This window comes from Xenopus laevis, chromosome 2L, assembly GCF_017654675.1.
Source record: "Xenopus laevis strain J_2021 chromosome 2L, Xenopus_laevis_v10.1, whole genome shotgun sequence".
Lineage (NCBI taxonomy): Eukaryota > Metazoa > Chordata > Amphibia > Anura > Pipidae > Xenopus > Xenopus laevis.
This window is the reverse complement of record NC_054373.1, coordinates 100,222,027-100,244,184: the sequence shown is the minus strand read 5'-3', so window position 1 is coordinate 100,244,184 and position 22,158 is coordinate 100,222,027. Positions and strand designations below refer to the sequence as shown.

At 37.0% G+C, this 22,158-nt stretch overlaps 1 protein-coding gene across 1 annotated transcript in view; it reads right to left on the bottom strand.

The window, feature by feature from the left end:
• Positions 1 to 22,158, bottom strand: part of nxn.L (nucleoredoxin L homeolog) — an 81,302-nt gene that overhangs the window by 22,962 nt on the left and 36,182 nt on the right. Inside the window, exons 2-4 of the mRNA XM_018246918.2 lie at positions 6,392 to 6,509; positions 4,338 to 4,471; positions 1,567 to 1,667 (exon numbers count right to left, since the gene is read on the bottom strand). Of these exons, the coding sequence (XP_018102407.1) occupies positions 1,567 to 1,667; positions 4,338 to 4,471; positions 6,392 to 6,509 (353 nt within the window). The remainder of the gene's footprint in view (positions 1 to 1,566; positions 1,668 to 4,337; positions 4,472 to 6,391; positions 6,510 to 22,158) is intronic.

Genomic DNA, 22,158 nt, shown 5'->3' with positions numbered 1-22,158 from the left:
AAACTGATTAACTCAAGAGAGAAGAAACGGTTCTGTCTGCCCAAAAAGCTCCAATAATCAGGCTTCACAGACCAGGACACTTTGTTTCAAAAGCATTGATACCTCTCTTCTTCCTCATGATCTACACCTTTCTCCTCTGATTCCCATACATTTATAAATGTCAATATTTAAGCACTGATCTAGCCACCAGTTACAAAGTCTGTGACAGCCAAAAGGCACACATGCGCCCAACCACAGATACATAAACACCATGCAAATAATAAAAAGAATAACAAACACTGTGAGGCCCACCCCAGGAAAATCTGTCCCATCATCCAACTGTTCACAGCAGTCCCAGTAAATAATTGAACTTAACTTTGCAACACAACAGGCAACATACATTTTATTTACAGCTGAAATGCTTAACATGATTGTTTATAAAAAAAAAAGTGTTCTTTAATCTACAAAAAATTGTTTCTGGTTTACAAAACAGCATTATATGAAGAATACCAAGACTGGACCTGCTAGTGAAGTGTAGGCTGAAAAGACCTGCAGTGTGCTGCCATTTGTTTTACTTAAATCCCTTAGTTATGTCACAAATGATAGAGCAAGTGCAAAAAAGGGAAAGGGAACACTTTCAGAGTTGTCCATGCACTGTCTTCGTGTAACCAATAGACAGCAGAGAATTTCTGGAAAACAAGTTTATTGCAATAGGGACTAGCCCCTTGACTTTATTATGCCAAAAGAACACACAACGTTTCAAGGGTGTGCCCCTTCATCAGCTGTTGTGACTGTCATCTGACAAACCCCAAACATTGTGGCTTCTTTTGGCATAATAAAGTCAAGGGGCTAGTCCCCTTTGTAATAACCTTGTGTTTGCCGGAAATTCTCTGCTGTCTATGGAACCCTGGGGAGTGCCGCCCCATGAACGGCCATATCAAGGTTAAAGTACAGAGGCCAGGGTGTGCACAGGGCAGTCTTTCATCAATTTGCATAACCAATACCTACTACAAATTCAAAGAGAAGATTTACTTGTAATCCATATGTTTCATGGGTAAGTCTGTGAAATTTAGAAATCAGAACTGCAAACCAAAACATGTTTCCTCTGGCCTGATTAACTGCCCCCCCACCACCACCGCCATCATCATTTAGGAAACCTTTCCCGATACAACAAAAGCTAGATAGCCTTACAAAAAAAGCCTGTCTAGCCTTTCCTAGCACTCGTTTGAGCTTGCAAGTAATACTTTATAGAAGAGTGCTAGGGTTTGTTAGCACTTTGCCTTAAATCAAGCGAAGATGTATTCACTTTTCAGTTACTGGGTGTTACAAGGTAATAAAACGAGATTTAACAAGAACCAACCACTAAGTAAGAATATTGAGCCAGAACATGCAAAACAAATGAGCTCATAGTCATCCCAGTTCTGACGTGCCAGAGCTCGGAGGCCTGAAATCTGTCTGCTAATGTCCTTACTTATCAAAGGAGAAATAAAGATGGATTAACGCAACACTGGACATTTTTTCTCCTTTATTCAATCATGTAGCATACCACACCTGATGTGTTTCTGGTGCTTCAAAGTCCAAACTTACCTGTCAGCACTGACTAACACAATTTCAAACTTCTGTCCAGATTCTTTAATTTTCCGGTATGATTCCACCAGAACGCGAGTGAGACTGCGGCATGGAGGACACTAAAGGACAATAAAACAAGTATTTATCACTATACTAAAATTAAAATTAAAGTTAAAATTAAAGAGATTTTAAAAGTTTGCTTTTCAGTTATATTCATTGACTGGCTTGATTCCACTAATAGGCGGTAACCTAACAAATGATCAGAAGTTAAATTAACATTAGTAACTATTGCAGAGTTTAAATTGCTGCAGCACTGCGAAATATGTTGGCACTATATAAATACATGTTAGTAATAATAATAATTGTTGCCCAAAATGTTGCCAGTTATTCCTTTAAAGGCAGATAAACAGAGCACAAGATGAGAGTGCAGCCTGCTGCTGAAATTAGGGCTTGTTCGCTCACTTAAATGCAAATTCACAAAAGTGCATTAACCCAAGTGCAACTTACCAACAATTAACCTTTGACCAGCCTAGTACATTTAAAATAGCAATGGGTTACTTCATTGGAGCACATTTGCACCTGTTAGTTATTGATGTCTTACATATCCAGTAGTTATGATACAGCTGCTCAATGTCTGCACTTTGCAACGGCAAATCCACATGGGACTGCCTGGGGTATTAGTAATGTCACTTGCAGTGGCGTAACTAGATATTACTGGGCCCCACAGCAAATTATTTTTCAGGCCCCCAAATCCCTTCCCAAATTTACTCCTCTCTCCTGCAATTCAATTGCAATTCACACTCATTCTGATCAAGCCCTGCAACTGCATCAACGCGTTTCAGTACCTCAAGGGACCGTCATCAGGATGACGGTCCCTTGAGGTACCGAAACGCGTTGATGTTTGCATGATCCAGTAAAAAGTTTTTCTAAGAAAAATCTGCCGTGAGTGCTTCCTTCATTTTTTGGATTATATATATATATATATATATTCACATATTTATTAATAATTACTTAGTACAGATATTCAGGTTAATAAGAATGTACAATATGGATGGTCATGACTGTTACTACAAACTTGAATGAGCTGCATAAATTATTAGCTGCATGACTGACTTTGTTAGTGCGGAGTAAAAAATTTAATGCAAATGTGTTATAGTACACACGCGCAACTGCAAGCTATACACTACATGGTAGTGTGTTAGGGGATTCCTTGATAATTAAGTATTTGGAAGTTTTTGGGAATAACAAACACCATCACAGAAAGGTTATAGAATTAAGAAGGGCAGAGGGAGAGATTGGCTGATGCAGAGGAGATGCATGACAGCAAGATTTTCTATGTGACTGAAAACTACTTAAAGGAAAACTATACCCCCGAACAATGTGGGTCTCTATAAAAATATACTGCATAAAACAGCTCATGTGTAAAACCCTGCTTCATGTCAATTAACCATTTTCATATTAATATACTTTTTTATTAGTATGTGCCATTGGGTAATCCTAAATAGAAAATTGCCATTTTATAAAATAAGAGCACCTCCTTGGATCATAGGATTCACAGAGCACACAAACATACCAAACAAACCATACTTGTTAGGTCACATGAGCCAATTAACAGACAGAGTTGTGTCTTTTGCCTCCACACTTCTTCCTGTTACAGTTAGAGTTGTAGTATCTCTAGTCAGGTGATCTCAGCACAGAGACCATCACAAAATGTTGGTTCAAGGCAAGAGATGTAAAAGGGCAATATTTACTTAAATATATATACCAGTTTGGTAATATTCGTTAATATGCCACTTAATATGATATAAACTATCTGTTGCTTAAATATTCATTCTGGGGGTAAAGTTTTCCTTTAACACCAAAATGTCATTATAAAAATGCGGACCTTTTGGTGAGGACAGTAAAATATGTATTCCAATGGATAATTGCATACGGATGTATTGACTTGTCATTCCTCACTAAGAAATGCTGCCTGCCAAGTGCCCCCCTTTACAAGTGTCAAAAGTGAAAGTCGCACATGTCTCTATTTTCTTAAGACAACACTGCAGGGCATGACTTCCTAGTGGTGTTTAAGGTCTCCTTGTAACATTGTAAAAGTTAAGAATCGACATTAAGTAATACTGCATATTTATATAAATTCATATCCCAGCTAATAAAGCAGCCGATTCCATTTTAATAGCAATGAAAGAAAAGACATACTAAAGAAAAAAAACCTTTTGGACCCTGCATGTTATGCTTGCTGATTAGACTTTTTTACAGAGTTAAAATTTGTATACAACTGAACAATAACAAGCCACGGGTAATGAACTGACAAATTCCATTTCTAAAATCCCATAAGGATAATATTCTAAACACACACGAAAGTAATAGAAAATAAATTAAAAAAGAATGTTTCAAACCCACATTTCTTTATTATCATAAGCCATATTCCCATTAGTTTTAAAGAGATCTATTAAACTGATAAATGGAATATTATTACTAGTCTGCTACTAGTGGCCAGGAACTGCTTTGTGCAGCACACGGATACACTCCTACCTGCCTAAGTAGTGGCCATACTACTACTACAAACTATCATAGGACCAGCAATATCTGGCATTTCTAGCAAATTAGCAGATGTTGCACATTGTAAAGGATGATGTCTCATCTTGTGACATAAACTGCCCTTTCTAAAGTGAACTGGATACCTGTGATCCCCACTGAAGTTATAATAATTCCACACCCTATTAAAGTCCATTATTGCAAATGTATTTTTAAAAAGTAGTCAAACATGCTCAGGTGGTAGTGCTTACCCAATGTGCAGAAAAATAGACACCAACATAAGACCCTTCCAGAGTGCTGCTTTCCTGTGACTGGCCATTGTTCCTGATTAAAGGGCCAGCAATCACTTCACAGAAAGGTTTTGGGCCCCAAGGAAACTCCAGTCCTAAAAAGAACAGTAACAATTAAATGCAAAGTTCCAAACACAACACATACACACAGTCTGTACTAGCCAGTTTGTGGAGTGTAGGCATCATGTCTATAAGATAAGCGACAGAGCTTGGGTTAGTAACCAAACATGGCTGCAAAGACAAACGAACTACACCTATTGATTTGAAAGTTTGGCCCGAAAAAGTTTTACTTATCTTTATATGGATACATGTAAAAGTTCTATTTAAAATGATCTGACCTTTTCCAAGGAACACTTGTTTAAAATGTAGGCAAAATTACTCTCATGTATAATCAATATCTAAAAATTATAAAGCAGCCTCTAGAACATTTTTACTATATTGCATAGCTTTAATGTGGTTATAATGAAGCAAAATGAGCACATATGCTGCAATGCATGGCAAGGCAGTCCTTGCTTATTTCCCCAGAAGGGGTTTTATAAGCCATCAAAATAAATACGCAGCCAAAAGAATATTATTAAGCTCTTCAAGAAGTGTCAGGCTGCAGCAAGATACACCACAAACTTCATAAACACCACAAAAAAGGGCTCACAAAGGGTAATATGATGGGGATAAGCAAATACAAATTGCGACTATCTGCATATTTTTGTACTTGCGTACCAAAAGGAAATGAGGGAAATATTTTATCATACATTTCACCCTGGTAATTGTAACTCAAGTCAACAGCAGCTGTCAGGGGTTACAGTTTTGTGATGTTTCTGTGTGTATAAGTGAAGTATAAACATACATAGGAAATTAATCAGTGTAGCGAGCTAGCATAAAAAATGTGTTAACAGCATAGTTCTAAGTTGTTTCAGTTATCCAGTACCATTCATAGAAGATATTATTTAATCAAAATATCACATTTAAAGTATAATTTAAACATAAATGTCTCTCCTGACAAGCAGAAATTCAAAAACTATCATTTATATAAATATATATGGTTGCAGAATAGTCAGAAATAAAATGATAATAAAAATACCAGAAATGCATTAATTCCACCCACACACATATATAGTGCCCACACATAATTTTTTCACAAATAATTTTTTTTTCCTTTTCAAAAGACCAGAATGTGCAAAAATGTTTATCTGAAAAACACAAACACTTCATCTCTTTCTGTAGTATGTAGGCACTCACAACTCAAATAGACAAAGTTGTACCTAGGGCCCATGGGGCCCAACAAAATGTTGTGTAATATAAATATATGCTTGGGTGGACTAAGGATTCTGAGAAGCCACAGGTTTCCAGCTCTTGTCTATGACAAGGTATAAAATACTCTGGCCAAAAATTAGCTGTATATGTTTAAATCTCAATTATCCAGTGAACAGATTTTTTTTAAAGGATTAATGGGGTTGTTCACCTTCAAGTTAACTTTTAGTATGATGTAGAGAGTGATATTCTGAGACAGTTTGCAATTGGTTTTAATTTTTTATTATTTGTGTTTTTTGAGTTATTTAGCCGTTTATTCAGCAGCTCTCCAGTTTGCGGTATCAGTAATATGCACTGATTTAAAGAAGAGACAGGAATTTGAATAGGAAGGGCCTGAATAGAAAGATGTGTAATAAAAAGTAGCAATAACAATACATTTGTAGCTTTACAGAGAGTCTGTTTTTTAGATGGAGTCCGTGACCCCCATTTGAAAAGTGTCAGAAGAAGAAGGAAAATAAGTAAAATACTATTAAAAATAAACAATGAAAAACAATTAAATAGTATCTTACAATTAGCCATTCTATCACATACTAAAAGTTAACTTGAAGGTGGACCACCCCTTTAGCTCCATGCAAACATGCTGAGAAGCTTTGTCTGGCTTTTAATAGTTCAGTATGTTCCCTGTAAGCTCCTCAATATTGGTTTTATACTTACAATAATATGGTAAGTTCATAAGTATAACTAGTAACAATGACATGCTTACTCACCTTCTGGGTCATCTCTTACTAACAACAGTCCATTTCTACATACAGTCTTGATGGTAGAGGCCTCGATAAATATGAGTGAGGGAATGTTGGAAATTCTGAACTTATTCCATAATTTGAGCTGCAAAGAAAGAAACAAAAAATTATAAATATTTTTCCTCCTATTTTCTCTGTGTTTGGACGTTAACTTGTCCACAAAAGAAAATCTATGACTTATTCAATTCAGTGTTTTATTTGGAGAAGGATACAAAGTGCATACACAAGCATTTCTGTGTATGATTACCCAAGCTAAAGTGCTTCAGCTCTTTATTTAACTGTTAAACAAAACCTTTCATTTTTGCAACCTTAACAGATCTTTTGAAAATGCTGTTCCATTCACCGCAGGAATGTTTATTTTTTTTTCAACATTCTGGATACATCATTTCAGGGAAGGGCTACCTTCAACTTCAGCTGCTGCAGATATACAAGCCCCAGCATCTGCTGTGATTCTGGAAAAGGTAACCAATGCCAGCTACAATTACAAAGCTGGTTTTAGCATCCTTGTTTATCAAGAAGATAATTAATGTATGCACTAGAAAATAATATCAGTGAAGTGTAACTCTTGTGTGAATGTAAAGATGGCATTTATATAAACGTCAAGATGGCTAGTTTGTTGAATTTTGTAATACACAAGTGGTAAAAGGAAAAATTTAGGTTAACACAAACGTGGAATAATATCACAGACAAAGTAAGACCTCCAGATGACAGACTAGATTAAATAACTAGGACATCAGCTACTCTAACCTATTTTCACTTTGAAGCAAGGAATGTGGCTCTCAATTTGAGCAGTGATAGGTTCAGTAATAAAAAGCAATCTTGGCAAGATGATGCCTGCATGTGCAGAAAAGGGAGGGCAGTGCCTGAGCACATTGGAAACCAGCCATACAAATATATATATATTACATACAAAGCAGCAAGAGCACAATATACTGCTAAGGATGATGGCTGTAAAATTATTTCCTATTCTTTTTTTCAGAATTTATGTAGAAGATAATATGATAATAACATTGTCTTTCATTATGCAGATAAGCACCTCTCTGCTTTTGCTTTTACAGGCAATGTGAGAACGACTAATTTCCACTGACTACAAAGGGAAGCATCACTTACAACTAGGGTTGCCACCTGGCCGGTAAAATTGATGCCTGATCCCAATGTTATTAATAGGGAAAAAAGATAAATATATAGGAAGGCCGGTATTATTTTCCAAAAAAGATGGCAACCCTACTTACAACCTGTAATTCTGGACTGCCCACAAAAATGGGGACACTTCAATATACTTAACCTGCTTCCCCAATAAAAACATTGACATTAATAACCATATTATCTGTCTGGACCAGTAAAACACTGGCCAGGTGGCCATCTTTTATAATGCAGGTAATGTATCTGTAGGAAGTGGTGAGGAAGGTCATATCAAATATACTGTTTCTATCAATGATAAAGCAGAAAAGGATGATTCCATGATAACTAAAACAGCCCCGTTTACAGCTTTGCTACTTTTATTTAATCCTGTATAATTTGTAGCTATGAGAGATAATTATCTGCATTCACAGGCAGGCGTGGGGATAAGTATAATTACCTGTTATATGCCCTACAATCATAGGAAGCCATATCATATGGCAGCGTGCCAGTGCTTGTAAACACCTTTTAAAGTGATAAGTGTTTCGCAAAATATGTGTTAAGTGAATGCTTTCAATTTAAATAAGCAATAAACTTAAAAAGTAAACCACTTTATCTGGAACTTGTAATATTCACAAATACATGTGCAATGTTTTTAGGAGCTTTTCAGAAATAATATCTTGGATAAAAAAATTCTAGAATGAGGCCTTTTTTCCTCCACCCACAATAACAGCTTGCAGTGATGCTGAACTAAGGGCCATAGCCAACAGGGAGATTTGTGGTAAAACCTACATTTCGTAGGTAGTCGCCCAAAGTTTCCTCACACTTTGTAAGGGCGATTTTAATTACTGTTGGTGAAGAAGCATTTTCGGGAGATTTGACGCCCACAGTAGTGCAAATTTATAGCGGCCAACAAATCTCCCCATCGACCATTACCTCTAAAGGGGTGTTTCATCTTTAAGCTGACTTTTAGTATGTTGTAGAATGGCCAATTCTTAGCAACTTTTCATTTGGTCTTCATTGTTTATTTTTAATTGTTTTTTAATTATTTGCCTTTTTCTTCTGACTCTTTCCAGCTTTCAAATGGGGATCACATCTAAAACAAATGCTCTGTAAGGTTACAAGTTATTGTTATTGCTACTTTTTATTACTCATTCTTGTATTCAAGCCCTCTACTATTCATATACAAGTCTTATATTCAAAACAGTGCATGGTTGCTAGGGGAATTGTGACCCTACCAACCAGATTGCTGAAATTGCAAACTGGAGAGCTGCTGAATGAAAAGCTAAATAACGCAAAAAACACAAATAATAATAAATGAAAACCAGTTGCAAATTGTCTCAGAATATCACTCTCTACATCAGTGATCCCCAACCAGTAGCTCGTGAGCAACATGTTGATCTCCCATTGGATGTTGCTCTCAGTGTCCTCAAAGCAGGGGCTTATTTTTTGAATTGCAGATTGAAGGCAAGTTTAGTGCCAAGTAGAGCCTCCTGTAGGCTTCCAGTCCACATAGGGGCTACCAAATAGCCAATCACAGCCCTTATTTGCCATCCCAAGGGACATTTTCATGCTTGTGTTCTCCCCAAATCTTTTTAAATTTCAATGTGGCTCATGGGTAAAAAAGGTTGGGGACCCCTGCTCTACATCATATTAAAAGTTAACTCAAAGGTGAACAACCCCTTTAAGGTTGTAGTTTACATACAAACTTCATATGATAATTTTTTTTTTTTTAAATAACATATGGCAATGTATAAAAGGTTTGTTAAATTTGGACTTGAGGTTTAGCGTCCCTTTAAAGCTTAACAATGGCACACTTCCAAAGCATCTCACTAAATAACGTCACTGTAAGCAAACTTGGTAAAAAAGCAGATTTTGTCTTCACTATAAAGTGATACTTTCCAGCTTAAGCAAATTCATGCTTGTCTGTTCCAGTACTGCATCCTGTGCCAAATGATACCAGCTCTTGTTTATTCCAGCATTACAATACACAGCACTAAAAATACTGTCAACATCTTTAAGACACTTACTTACCACCATAAACATAACACATTTAAGTGAACAAAACACATATTTTGGCCACAAAACATATTTTGCTTCAGTCCCATGCAGAAAATAATCCTGCACTCTCAAAACACTAAGCAGAGTAGACCAACACTTTTATTATGAAAGCACAACTCTCAACAAGCCTGAACAGAAAAAGGTAAGAAAACCGCGGTGCCAATTAAAAGCAAAAACATAAATTTATGTGCCTGGGCAGAAGACCTTGTTGCTATAAGAAAACGTCAGTAAGAAGAAGGAGGCAGAAAGATCAGAAGTGAGCTATGCACAGTCTACCATAAACTATGTTACCCTCCCTTATTTGAGAGGGGGGAAGCAGCAGATTAAATAGTTTTATTTCCTGTTAGATGGATTTGTCAGGGATGTAAGAGATGGTAAGATTTGCCTCTGGCGCACATAAGAGAATTAACTGGAGACATGGGAAAGATATTAAAACAATATGAAGTAGAAATTCCTGTGCACTTAGTTTTTCCCCTCAAGCCTACATACAGTTGCCTTGAAGTTAAAAAAGATGATCCTTTTCAGACACACAATTGTAAGCAACAGTTCGTAAAGCCTTTGGTATTAAATGGATATCTATATTAATTACTCATAATAAATAATGCCCGATGTGCGTTTGTGATAGGGACCTTAGATTGTAGGCTCCACCAGAGCAGGAATTGATGTGATCAAAGCATCATTTCTGCAATGTGCTGCAGAATATATATGTGATATTATACACAAGAGCCATGCATATCCTGTAAATTATAAAAAGTGCTTAGTGATGTCATCGGTTATAATCGAAGTTTAGTGATGTCATTTCTGTCACATGACTCACTCAAACGTGTATTATAATGAATAAAATACCCCCTGTTGCAATATATGAGGATATTAGAAGTCACCTTGGGGCATAAGGACTTTCTTCTGTGGGTGCAAAAAACGATAGACATGACAGCTTACACATTTGCACCCTGTCCCACAAATGGTAAATGACCCCTAAAGACAAATGTGTTTGTAACCTATTGCAACATTAACCAACTCTTGATTTTTTCCCAGGTATTTCTTTTGACTGTCTTTATCCAAAAAACACACAATAAAAGCAATACTTTATAAATCTTCATCTTAAAGCTTCAGGGCAAAAGATTCCTCAAAGTCACATTACAGGATATTTAACCTGACATGTTTCTTGCCTCATTCTGGCATTGCACCAGAGGTGGGGTTACCCATGGTCAGTTGCCTTTTATAGCACAATATACAAATAATTTAAAAACCAAAGTATATGCAATATATCATTATTTCTGCATCAAAATAATAATTTCTCATATATTCTAAACCCCCCCCCCTCAATATCCTGACATTCAAGTATCAATATATGCATATACAATATCAACCAATCCCAATATTTATGATATTCTATTTATGATTCTTTATGTTTGTTATTTTTTTTTTACCAGACAGGGGATTGCTATGTGAGCAAAGTTCACACATACATACACCAGGCTAGTCCCATGTCAATGGACAACTGAATCCCTATAGGCAGTATATTAAATCCTACTCATGTTATATAGATGACCTTATACTTAAATGGACAGACACTTAAAAAGAGGCTATTAGTTTGTGGAGCATTGTAACAGGATGAGCTTACATTTACAATCCAAGTGTATCAGACACCTATATCCAGGGATACATTGATGAGTGTTATCATCCATGTTTAATACTGGAAGTATTGGAATAGGTATATATATATTATATATATATATATATATATTATATATTATATATATATATAAAATATATATATATATATATATATATATATATATATATATATATATATATATATAGAAAATTATACAATGGGTGCCCCAGCACTCTTAGAAGTATACTTGCTGTGTTGGTCGGTGCTCGCTCCAATAGGAGACGCCGTCACATCCCCACATCAAATAGAGTATGTAAAGAAGAAGCAGCACTCGTCAATTGCAAAAAAGTGTATTAAAAGATCAGAGCATCACTCAAGGCAACGTTTCGGACAGCATATGTGCCCTTTGTCAAGCCCAAAAAGAGTTCTCTCAGCTTATCACAGGTATCACATTATATAGGCAACAAACAGGAAATGACCTCAAAATTTGCATATACACAGGTACAGAGCATTATCATATACATGTATCTATAGAAACAAAAACAGGTCATAATCACGATTTAAACCCCGAGGATATAAAGATTTGAGCATATTAATCCACCATACCTCTCTTCTTTTAAGTTTCAATTCTCGATCCCCCCCTCTTTTCATGGGCGGTACTACTTCCAAAACCATAAATTTAAGCTGATCTGCCGTGTGTCCCAAATCAACAAAATGCTTTGAGACAGGTAATGTGGTATTGCCCAAATTAATGCTAGACCGATGTTGCGATATACGTGATTTGACCATCTGGGTGGTCTCACCCACATAGATGAGACCACACGGACATGTCAACACGTAAATCGCAAATTTTGAAATACACGTGAAGTGTCCTCTTAGCTGTATCTGTTGGCCAGTCTGGGGGTGAATAAACTCTCTGCCTTTCAATACAAAGGGACATTGTACGCAGCTAAGGCAAGGATACATACCCTTAGATCTACCTCCCCAAAATGTATGAGTCTCCTTGGGTTTGGTTCTCACTAAAGTGGAAGTGCTCTAAATTCTGGTATGGTAGGATAGGCATTTCGTAAAATATACCAATGCTTGCGTAGTAATTTACCAATAGCTTCGCTATTGTTATGAAACTGGGTGACAAATGGCACACGTTGCGTCTGTTTAGTTTTCCCCTTAGGATGTCTGACCCTTTGCTGGGCTTGTTGAATCACCTTTTCTGGGTATCATATATATATGATATAATCATTTATCACTATTAGCTATAAATACATTAAAGCTGCCCAGGACTGAGTAGAAGCATAAAAAAGATTTCATGACAAAACATGCCCTGGGGGTATGGAATTCTGTGCAATATTTGTTTGCATTATGCAAGTGTGGCCTCTGTCATATCTTATGTAGCTCCTTTTGCAGGATAATTATTATACTGAACTTTTAGTCTTCTGGGATCTACTTATCTCTATCAGAGAAAGCTTAATGAGCTAAGAAAATGAGCGGCTTTTTACTGCCTTTCTGTTGAAAGCCATCCCGCTGAAGTAATCTCTCGTAAATGACAAATAAAAAAAATAAAGAATGTGTCCTGAGTAGCTCTAAATTGCTTCAGTTTAAAAAATGTAGAAGGTGATTGTAACCACGGCATAAGATATATTCTATGAAGTCTTCTACAACAAATTTATTTTGTAAATAAACTAGAAATCTGCTTTAGCTGCTAACATGTAGACTCACATTTACCTGTTCTGAATGATCAGATCTGTTGTAGACAGTACAATATGTCATATAAGGGCAAAGACGCATGAGGAGAAAGTCGCCTGTGAAAAATCTCCTTTTCTGTGGGCAACTAAGCGGTGGTAATACATATGCGTTGCTTCTTTTTTCTGGAGTCACCTTAAGTTTCCTCATGAGGCAACTTCGGAAAAACTTAGCGCAATACATATTTTACCATATATTTGTATGCTTGTATATTTGTATGTCTTTTGCCTATGTTTATAAAAAATCACTTGTTTAAATTTCATTATACATATATTTTAGACTTGCAAATGTTTTGTTACTTTAAAGAGCAATTTACAAGAAGTCTAGATATAATTAGTACTGAGTTACAATGAGTATAAGTATGACAATATTAAGGAAATAGGATAACAAAAGTCTAAAACAGACGGAAAGCCTATGACTAATTACTCTAGTAGTGGGGATGCTGGTACAAGTAACATAAAACAGGAATGGGAACAGTGTTGGTTCTACAGTGCAAGTTTTTTACCAAAGCACAGGGGTTTGTTGATATATATGAACCATGCATCAAGTAAATTCATACTGATGATCTTGTCTTCCTTCTTTAAAGGAAAACTATACCCCCAAAATGAATACTTAAGCAACAGATAGTTTATATCAAATTGAATGACATATTAAAGAATCTTACCAAACTGGAATATATATTTACATAAATATTGCCCTTTTACATCTCTTGCCTTGAACCACCATTTCGTGACTCTATCTGTGCTGCCTCAGAGATCACCTGACCAGAAATACTACAACACTAACTGTAACAGGAAGAAGTGAGGAAGCAAAAGGCAGAACTCTGTCTGTTAATTGGCTCATGTGACCTTACATGTGGTTTGTATGTATGCAAAGTGAATCTTACGATCTCAGGGGGCGGCCCTTATTTTTTAAAATGGCAATTTTCTATTTATGATTACCCAATGGCACATACTACTAATAAAGTATATTATTATGATAATGGTTTATTTAGATGAAGCAGGGTTTTACACATGAGCTGTTTTACTCAGTGTCTTTTAATAGAGACCTACATTGTTTGGGGGGTATAGTTTTCCTTTAAAGAAAAAGATAAAACTGCACAGGCTCAGAGCAGCTGCTGAGAAGCTAAGCTTATGGGTCTTCAGAAATCAATAAAAGAAGCAACTACTGAGCCAAAGCTGGTGCCACAAGACTAATTATTAATTACGTCTGATTTCTATGCTGCCGTGCAATGTAAATCTAAGTTAAATGTTAATTATATTGTATATATAATGTATATTGTGTGTGTGGGTCCAAAGGCCAGAGTGTGTGAAAAATCAGTAGAAAATAAATGAATATGGGAACCAGTGGGGACAGCGATTGAGACACATATTTACACAGATAAAAGGCTGCTATAGAACCAAATATAGGCATTGGTAGCCTATTTCTTTTTTAAGCTTTAGTTCTCCTTCAGCATGCACTTGCTAATAGTTTCCTCCATTGTAATAAAGAGTAGATTGATGTACAGTTTAAACAACCATGAGAAATGGGTTGAGTGGTGGGAAAGCATGTTTCATTAAATCACAGGGAACATGGTAGGAGTGGCTCGTGGACTGTTTGCATTTAGATTAATATATTTGATACTATCAAAATGTCCATAGTTAATCCTACCATGACGCAAATAGGTACCAGGAACTGGAAGTAAGCTGTATTATGCTTTATACAGTTTACATGTCACAGAGATAAAAAAAAAAAAAACAATCCAGTAAACTGTAGTAGCCTTTCAAACACTGCATTCGTGCTGCAAGTCCATGACAGACAGCATGGGGAATTGGTTGGACTTCGTAAAGGTTTTTTGATTGACACCAATTTTTTGGTTTGGTGTAAGTGATCCGCATGATTCATGGGCTATGTAACTATGATGCAGGCCTAACATACATTATCAGGCGACATTAAGTACCAAGCTTCAGTTTTATAACCAAAGGTTTGCATGCCTGACAATACCATGCAGTTCAGTGTACAAGGGGACTTTGCGCAGAAAAATATAAGAAAGGTTTGAGTCCACAACACCCAATGGTATTTCAACGTACCAATAACCCATAGCAAACAATCACTAAGTAGCATTTAGTTAGCAGATGTTTGAAACAAGCATTTAATTAGCTGCTGCAAGCAATCTTTGGCCAAACTCTACACATTTTTTAAAATGTAGAAATGGCAGTTTTAAAGCCAAAAAATATTAATTTCAGCAAGTTTCTATAAACTTCCTCTCCAGTTTATTTTCTGGCCATGTAACACCAAGGGGGTTAATTATCAAAGGTCAAATTTAAGTGCTATGTGAGCTTTTTTAGACCTCAAATGAACTTGAATGAACTCGCATTGACTGCGTTTTTGGTGGAAAAAAACTTGAATAGCTCAAATTGAACAAGTTTTCGAGCGAAACCCACCAAAAAAATTTCTAACATCATGAAGGCTATTAAAGGGGAACTCCGCAAAAACATAGCTTAAGCTTTTTGAAAAGTAAACACAATTTCAAGCAACTTTGCAAAATACATCAATTAAAAAATATGCAGACTTTTCATGATTTGTAAGGTTTATCAACAGCCATCTGTCCTCAGCCTGCATCCTGCAAACCCCACAATTCCCTGCCCACATGATTTCAATAAGGAATAGAACATCACAGTGCAATGCATTGTGGGTTATGTAGTTCCTGCATGCTGTCTGTAAGCTGTGGAGTACTTGTTACAATCTGTAACATCAGTGTTTTAGTCCCTACTTTCCTGCCATGAATTTCAAATGAAGCAGAAAAACTGTCAAACTGGATTCAGGCTGGATTTCAGCATAGAAAATGGCAAAATTCATACATTTTGAAGAAACTTATAACAGTGATGGTTATATTAGGGGTTTTGAGTTACCTGGGCCTCTTTATCAAATTTTGGTTTGGAAGCCGGAGTTCCTCTTTAACATCTTCAAATGATTCAAGGGACCTCTGCCATTGACTCCTACTTGACCTTGACAGGTTTTAGATGTGTATTTTCAGATTCAAGGTATTTCCAAGGTCAGGGTATAATAAATCATCAAATACTTCGAGTTTTTTTATTAATCCAAAAAATTGATTTTTGACTCAAGAGTCTCGAAAACTCAAGCCTTAATAAATCTGCCCCAAGATTTGCTTACAGGGTTTCGGGTTCAACAAGTACCTACTACAGACTGATTTGTGTTGAAAAACAGTTAAGGCAAATGTTAATCACCACTGGGTCTGCTTATGCTTAGTAAGCTTGAGTGACACAAAATGAGAAGTTTAAGTGGGGCTGTGAGCCAGTGATATTTGTCATTGTACTGTGACACTATGACTTACATTAAAAGACAGTGTGAGGCTTCCGTTCAGTGCTGGAGGAGAGACCGGAAACCAGAAACACATGTATATGCACATAGGGAAATACCAAGAAAGCTGAGCACATCCATTTGATAGCAATTTCTAAATCTAACAAGCTTTCAGAATTTAATTTGTTTTCCATTTAGGAAGTATGGGACAGTCAGTTGCATCTCCCCAGAAAGATATTAACCCAAGTGTCGCTATAATTTGGAAAAAAAACATATGTGCCAGTTGGCCTTTTGCAGTAACAATAGCTCTGATTTCTTTTGCTGATTTCACTGCACATATGTCCAGCAGTATCTGATTAAATCTGTAAACATTATATAGCTTCCAAAAGCCTCTTTCTTGACTCTGCATAATAAATAATATAAAAGAAAGATATATCCTTTTCCTGCATTTATTCCTCTAATTAACTAAGGTTCTTCTTTTTTGTAAGGTAACAGAAAACTTTGCACTTCCTGACAAATTCCAACAAATCAGAAGTCCACTGAAAAGCCTCCTTGCAATGAGCTGCTCCGTATCTCACAGCCTAACAAGCTGCAGCTGGGGGAAGGGAGATACTCAGCATGAAAAAAACAGAAAAACTGCAAAAACTTAAAAGGATATTGTCATTAGAATTTTTTTTTTCAAAACGCATCAGTTAATAGTGCTGCTCCAGCAGAATTCTGCACTGAATTCGATTCTCAAAAGAGTAAACAGATTTATTTTATATTTAATTTTAAAATCTGACATGGGGCTAGACATATTGTGTCCCATGAAAAGCAAGAAAACACTGGCACAGCATGGGTTGCTTCTAGCAGGGAAACCCCTTGCTCATTTATTGCGGATGCAACGTTTCGGGGTGTAACCCCTTTGTCAAGACATATTGTGTCCCAGCTGCCCCCAGTCATGTGAAATGTGCTCTGATAAACTTCAGTCACTCTTTACTGCTGCACTGTAAGTTGGAGTAATATCACCCCCTCCCTCCCCCCCCAGCAGCCTAACAACAGAACAATGGGAAGGTAACCAGATAGCAGCTGCCTGGTAGATATAAGAACAGCACTCAATAGTAAAATCCAGGTCCCACTGTGACACTTTCAGTTACATTGAGTAGGAGAAACAACAGCCAGAAAGCAGTTCCATCCTAAAGTGCTGGCTCTTTCTGAAAGCACATGACCAGGCAAAATGACCTGAGATGGCTGCCTACACGCCAATATTACAACTAAAAAAATACACTTAATGGTTCAGAAATTTTAAATTGTAGAGTGAATTATTTGCAGTGTAAAGAGTATCATTTAGAAATAAAAACAACATCATAAAAATCATGACAGAATCTCTTTAAGCATGAGCCCAAAGTTTCAATAACCATCCGAAATTTAAAATGTTTCTGGAAGTTGGTCAACCTCTGCCTTGAACTGCCTCTCAAGTTTACAACATACTGGAAAACTCCTTGGGTATTTATGGTTAGAACAGGGTAACCAAAGCATAGCCCTGATTATTATTAGCTGCCAACACTGTTTTAACAGTTCTAGCTCTCCTAGAGTTTAGGGCATTTTCAGAAGTCATCTGCAACTCTCACTCTAACTGGATTGGATCTTGATAGGGTCGGAGAAATGTCTCTGTAATGGTATATTTTTGATTGGAAATACTTTAGCGCTGCATTTTTGTGTTCCTTGCTTTTATAATAGCCACTATACCGTGGTTCTGGAAAATATCACTTTAAAATAACAAGGCTTGGTTGATTGTATATTTCTTGGCTACATAAATGCCTTTATTAAACTAATTACACTGGACTCCCAACTGTTGATGTAACATATCCAAATCACACCATGAACTTTTTGCATCAGAGACAAAAACAGAAAAACATTGAGCTAATTAAAAACATTCCCACGTGTCATAAATCATAAGTTACTGGTACCTGGATACATATCTGATTTTTGATTAAACCAACATTTTTTATATTTATTTTGTCAACAAATTTCAAATACTCCTTAGTAGCCATATCAGCATGATACTCTATCAACTCCCTAGATAATCAATCTAGATAATCAATGCTCTGCCTTGTATGTATGACCAGCACTCTTCAACTTATCAAAGTAGAGCTGATTTTTACATCTCATAATAAGCAAAATATAAAGAACACAGTGCTATTACATACAAGTGGCAGCAGATTACCTGTGATCAAAGTTTTTGATTAAACTTGAACTGAAACAGTGACAGAGCCTCCAGCAGATCTTCAGATGTTGCTTATATTCAAGTTTAGTGGAATTCTGTGAGCTCTAGTTCAGCAAGATTTGTGGGGCCTCATTTTGACCACTCCTGGTTTAGATCTATTCCTCACAAAACAGATTCAATTCAGTGAGAAAAAGGTTCATCATGTGAACTGGAACTGAATTAGGAGAAAAGTTTTTCTCCCCGAATTGAATCTCGTCCATTCCTTTTCACGTGATAAAGCTTGATATAACTTGCTGAGTTGAATCTGGCCCAATGTTATAGAAAATAAAGGAAATATAAACTTATAAAAAGTTAGATGACCAAAGTCTCTGAATCTTCCCCTTGGTTGTCCGACCCGACGATCCTCGTTTCTCCTCGAGTGCAAAACAACAGTCCAAAATTTTCTTTGAATTGAAAGCTCAAGGGAAAAGTATGATGAAAAAAGGAAAAACAATAAATTTTTTATAGTGCACATCACGATTACTGGAGAATAAAATTGTAGGGTAATTCTTCTGAGCTGGAAGAGGTTAAAAATGAGCAAAAATAGTGTAAAACCTAAAAAACCAACTGGTTACACCCACATTTTAGTAGTTATAACCAGGCATATAATCACTTATCCGTGCAAGTCCGTACTGCTGCAAGTCTTTTTCAGCGGTTGCTGTTGGGGTCCCGACCAGCGTTTCCTCCACGATCCGCTTGCTGCTTGTTTGCTTTCTGGACGCTTGGATGTGACGTCAGCCAGCTATGCCTTTTAGTTTTAACTACTAAAATGTGAGTGTAACCAGTTGGTTTTTTATTTTTAGATATTTAATAAAAAGGGTTTTACACTATTTTTGCGCATTTTTAACCTCTTCCAGCTCAGAAGAATTACCCTACAATTTTATTCTCCACTAATCGTGATGTGCACATACTAAATTTAAACGTTTGCAAGTACCCATCCAATAGCCACCTGTGGTGAATTTTAAAGGGTAAGTGCACCAAATAGTTTTTTTGGTTGTGGAACTACAACTCCCAGTAAAATACTACACTATAAAAAATTCATCGTTTTTCCTTTTTTCATACTTTTCCCTTGAGCTTTCAATTAGCGCTGACCTTTAAAGAAAATTTTGGACCAATGTTATAGAAGTCATGCCCTCACACAAGCCATTTGCTGTGAGGGAGAAATGTTCTGTTCTAGACCCTGAAGCAAACATCTAGAATGAGACAGATAATGAAGTTTAAAGGGGGCTTTGTGTCTTGAAATAGAAACAAAATGCTATATTTTCATATTATTATCATCATTGATAGATATTTATAAAATACCAACATGTATACCTAATAAATGGGTGTATACACTGACCCCCCCCCCCCAAAAAAAGCTAACAAATACAAGAGCTTCAATGTAAAATAAGTTTTAGATATAGTTTTCTACGAATAGTAATTTCAAGTATTTTTTCTTATATGGAGCTAACAGTCAACTTGCTCATGAAGTGAGCTGAATCAATACTGTCTACATATACATACTATATTTAGATACCTGGACAATAAGGAGATATTGTGGGATTCTGCAAAGGCAATTAATTGTTTGAAGTATGCTCCCGATTTCAACCTAGAAGAATGCACCGGAAAGTCTAATTTGCACAGACTATTGTGTCATACATTAAAATGAACTGCAGTGTAGCAGCTGTTTCAAATCTGCTTGATCAGCCAAAGCTAACACAGATGTAGAATTCATCAGACAACCCACAAGCTGGACTCTGTAGTGGCCTTCTGTATACTGTGAAGGACTGTTTGCTGGGCAGATTAACCTTTTTAAAATGTTCAAAAATAAAATATGTAATGAACAGCTGAAAAATAAATGAGTAATTTTGTATATGTGGAAACAAGAGAGCATAGAAGAACACCAGCAAATATTATTATATGAATGTGTCTGGGGGAAATATTGCCTTTTTTAATGAATTATTCTTATAGCATATACAGTAGTTACTATGCTACTTCCTGACGTACAGACTGACCAAACCTTCAGGCTTCCATTGGCATAGCAACTGATTTACACATGCTTAATGAGATGGCCAGAGATGCAGGGTGCCAGCTCTTCACGTTGTGGTAGCTTGCTATGCCCAGCAGTTTAATAGATACATAGTTCCCTTCATTGTTGAGACGATCTTCAAGTTATATAATACCCATTAGAAAGTAGTCAAAATTTTCAGAGCAAGAATTTGCATTGCCGGTCTCAGTCTCAGATTGAGACCAGACCAGTAAGATGGCTGGCTGCTGTGAACTGTGATCCCTAAATTTACACCGAGGCGTAAGTAAAAGGTTAGGGGCATTTCCGGGGGGGGGGGCACCTAGGCTTGGGGGGAGGGTGGTCTACATTGGGTAGGGGGGGTAGGGTTTTTATTTTAGTTAAGGGTTGAATTCTCCTTTAACTGCTTCCAAACATATAAGCAACTGCTAAATGCAGCCTGCATATACTGTATTTCAGGGGTCCCCAACCTTTTTTCCATGAGCCACATTCAATTGTAAAAAGAGTTGGGGAGTAACACAAGCATGAAAAAGGTTCCTGGGGGTGCCATATAAGGGCTGTCATTGGCTATTGGTAGCCCCTATGTGGACTGGCCTACAGGAGGCTCTGTTTGGTAGTATACTTGGTTTTTATGCAAGCCAAAGTTGCCTCCAAGCCAGGAATTTGAAAAATAAGCACCTGCTTTGAGGCCACTGTGAGAAACAGCCATGGGGTTGGAGAGCAATGCTGCTTGCAAGCTACTGGTTGGAGATCACGGTTGTACATTGCACTTAGAGCACAGCAGAGAAATGGCTTATTTGAATGCAGGGCCGTTCCGGCACAATTTGCCGTCTGAGGCGTGCTTCGTTTTGCCACCTCCCCACGGCACTCACTTTTCCAGATTGGTACGGGGTAGGGGGGGAGTCCACGTCGCTAGTGCAGAGCACGCAGTTGCGCGTTCTGCACTAGAAGAGCCGAACTTCCGGGTTGAAAACCAGAAATTAGGCTCTTAGTTACCAGGAGCGGCATTTTTTCCGCCTCTTGTAACCAGGGGTGCGCTGCCGTCTGAGGCGAGTGCCTCAACTCGCCTTTTTGGCGGAGCACCCCTGTTTGAATGCAGTGAATGGATGGTTGAGCTGATAGCAGCATACAGAGACACTCCATTTATTTGAAGACCACCTCTCACCAGATGAAAAAAGCAAGCAAACTGAAGTACTTTTAAACTGCATGCAATGCACAGTGACACTTCATCTCCAGTCCAGTACTCAGAGGAGAAAGTCAATGGAGAATAAACCAACACTTATGGAAAGGACCAGCTCAGAGCATCTGATACCTACAGGCTTACTGATAATTCTTCCATAGGGTAAACACTTCGCATGTCAGTCACGTCTCTCCCCATTTCCCTCAGTATCTGCAAGGCAACAGCTGAACAGTCTATCATTAGACCTTCTGGATTGTAGCAGGTATCTCTTCAAATTACACTCTGCTCTCTCCTTGTCTCATTTTAGCAGTGTTGCTAAGCACCTGCCATGATAGCCAGCAGTTTCCGTTCTCTTTGACCAACTGCTAAAATAATCTACTTAATCTGATAAATGGCAAACAAGTATGAAAATTTACTGGGGAAAATAAATCCAGCCAGCAATTAAATACAAAAAATAGCTATTTAA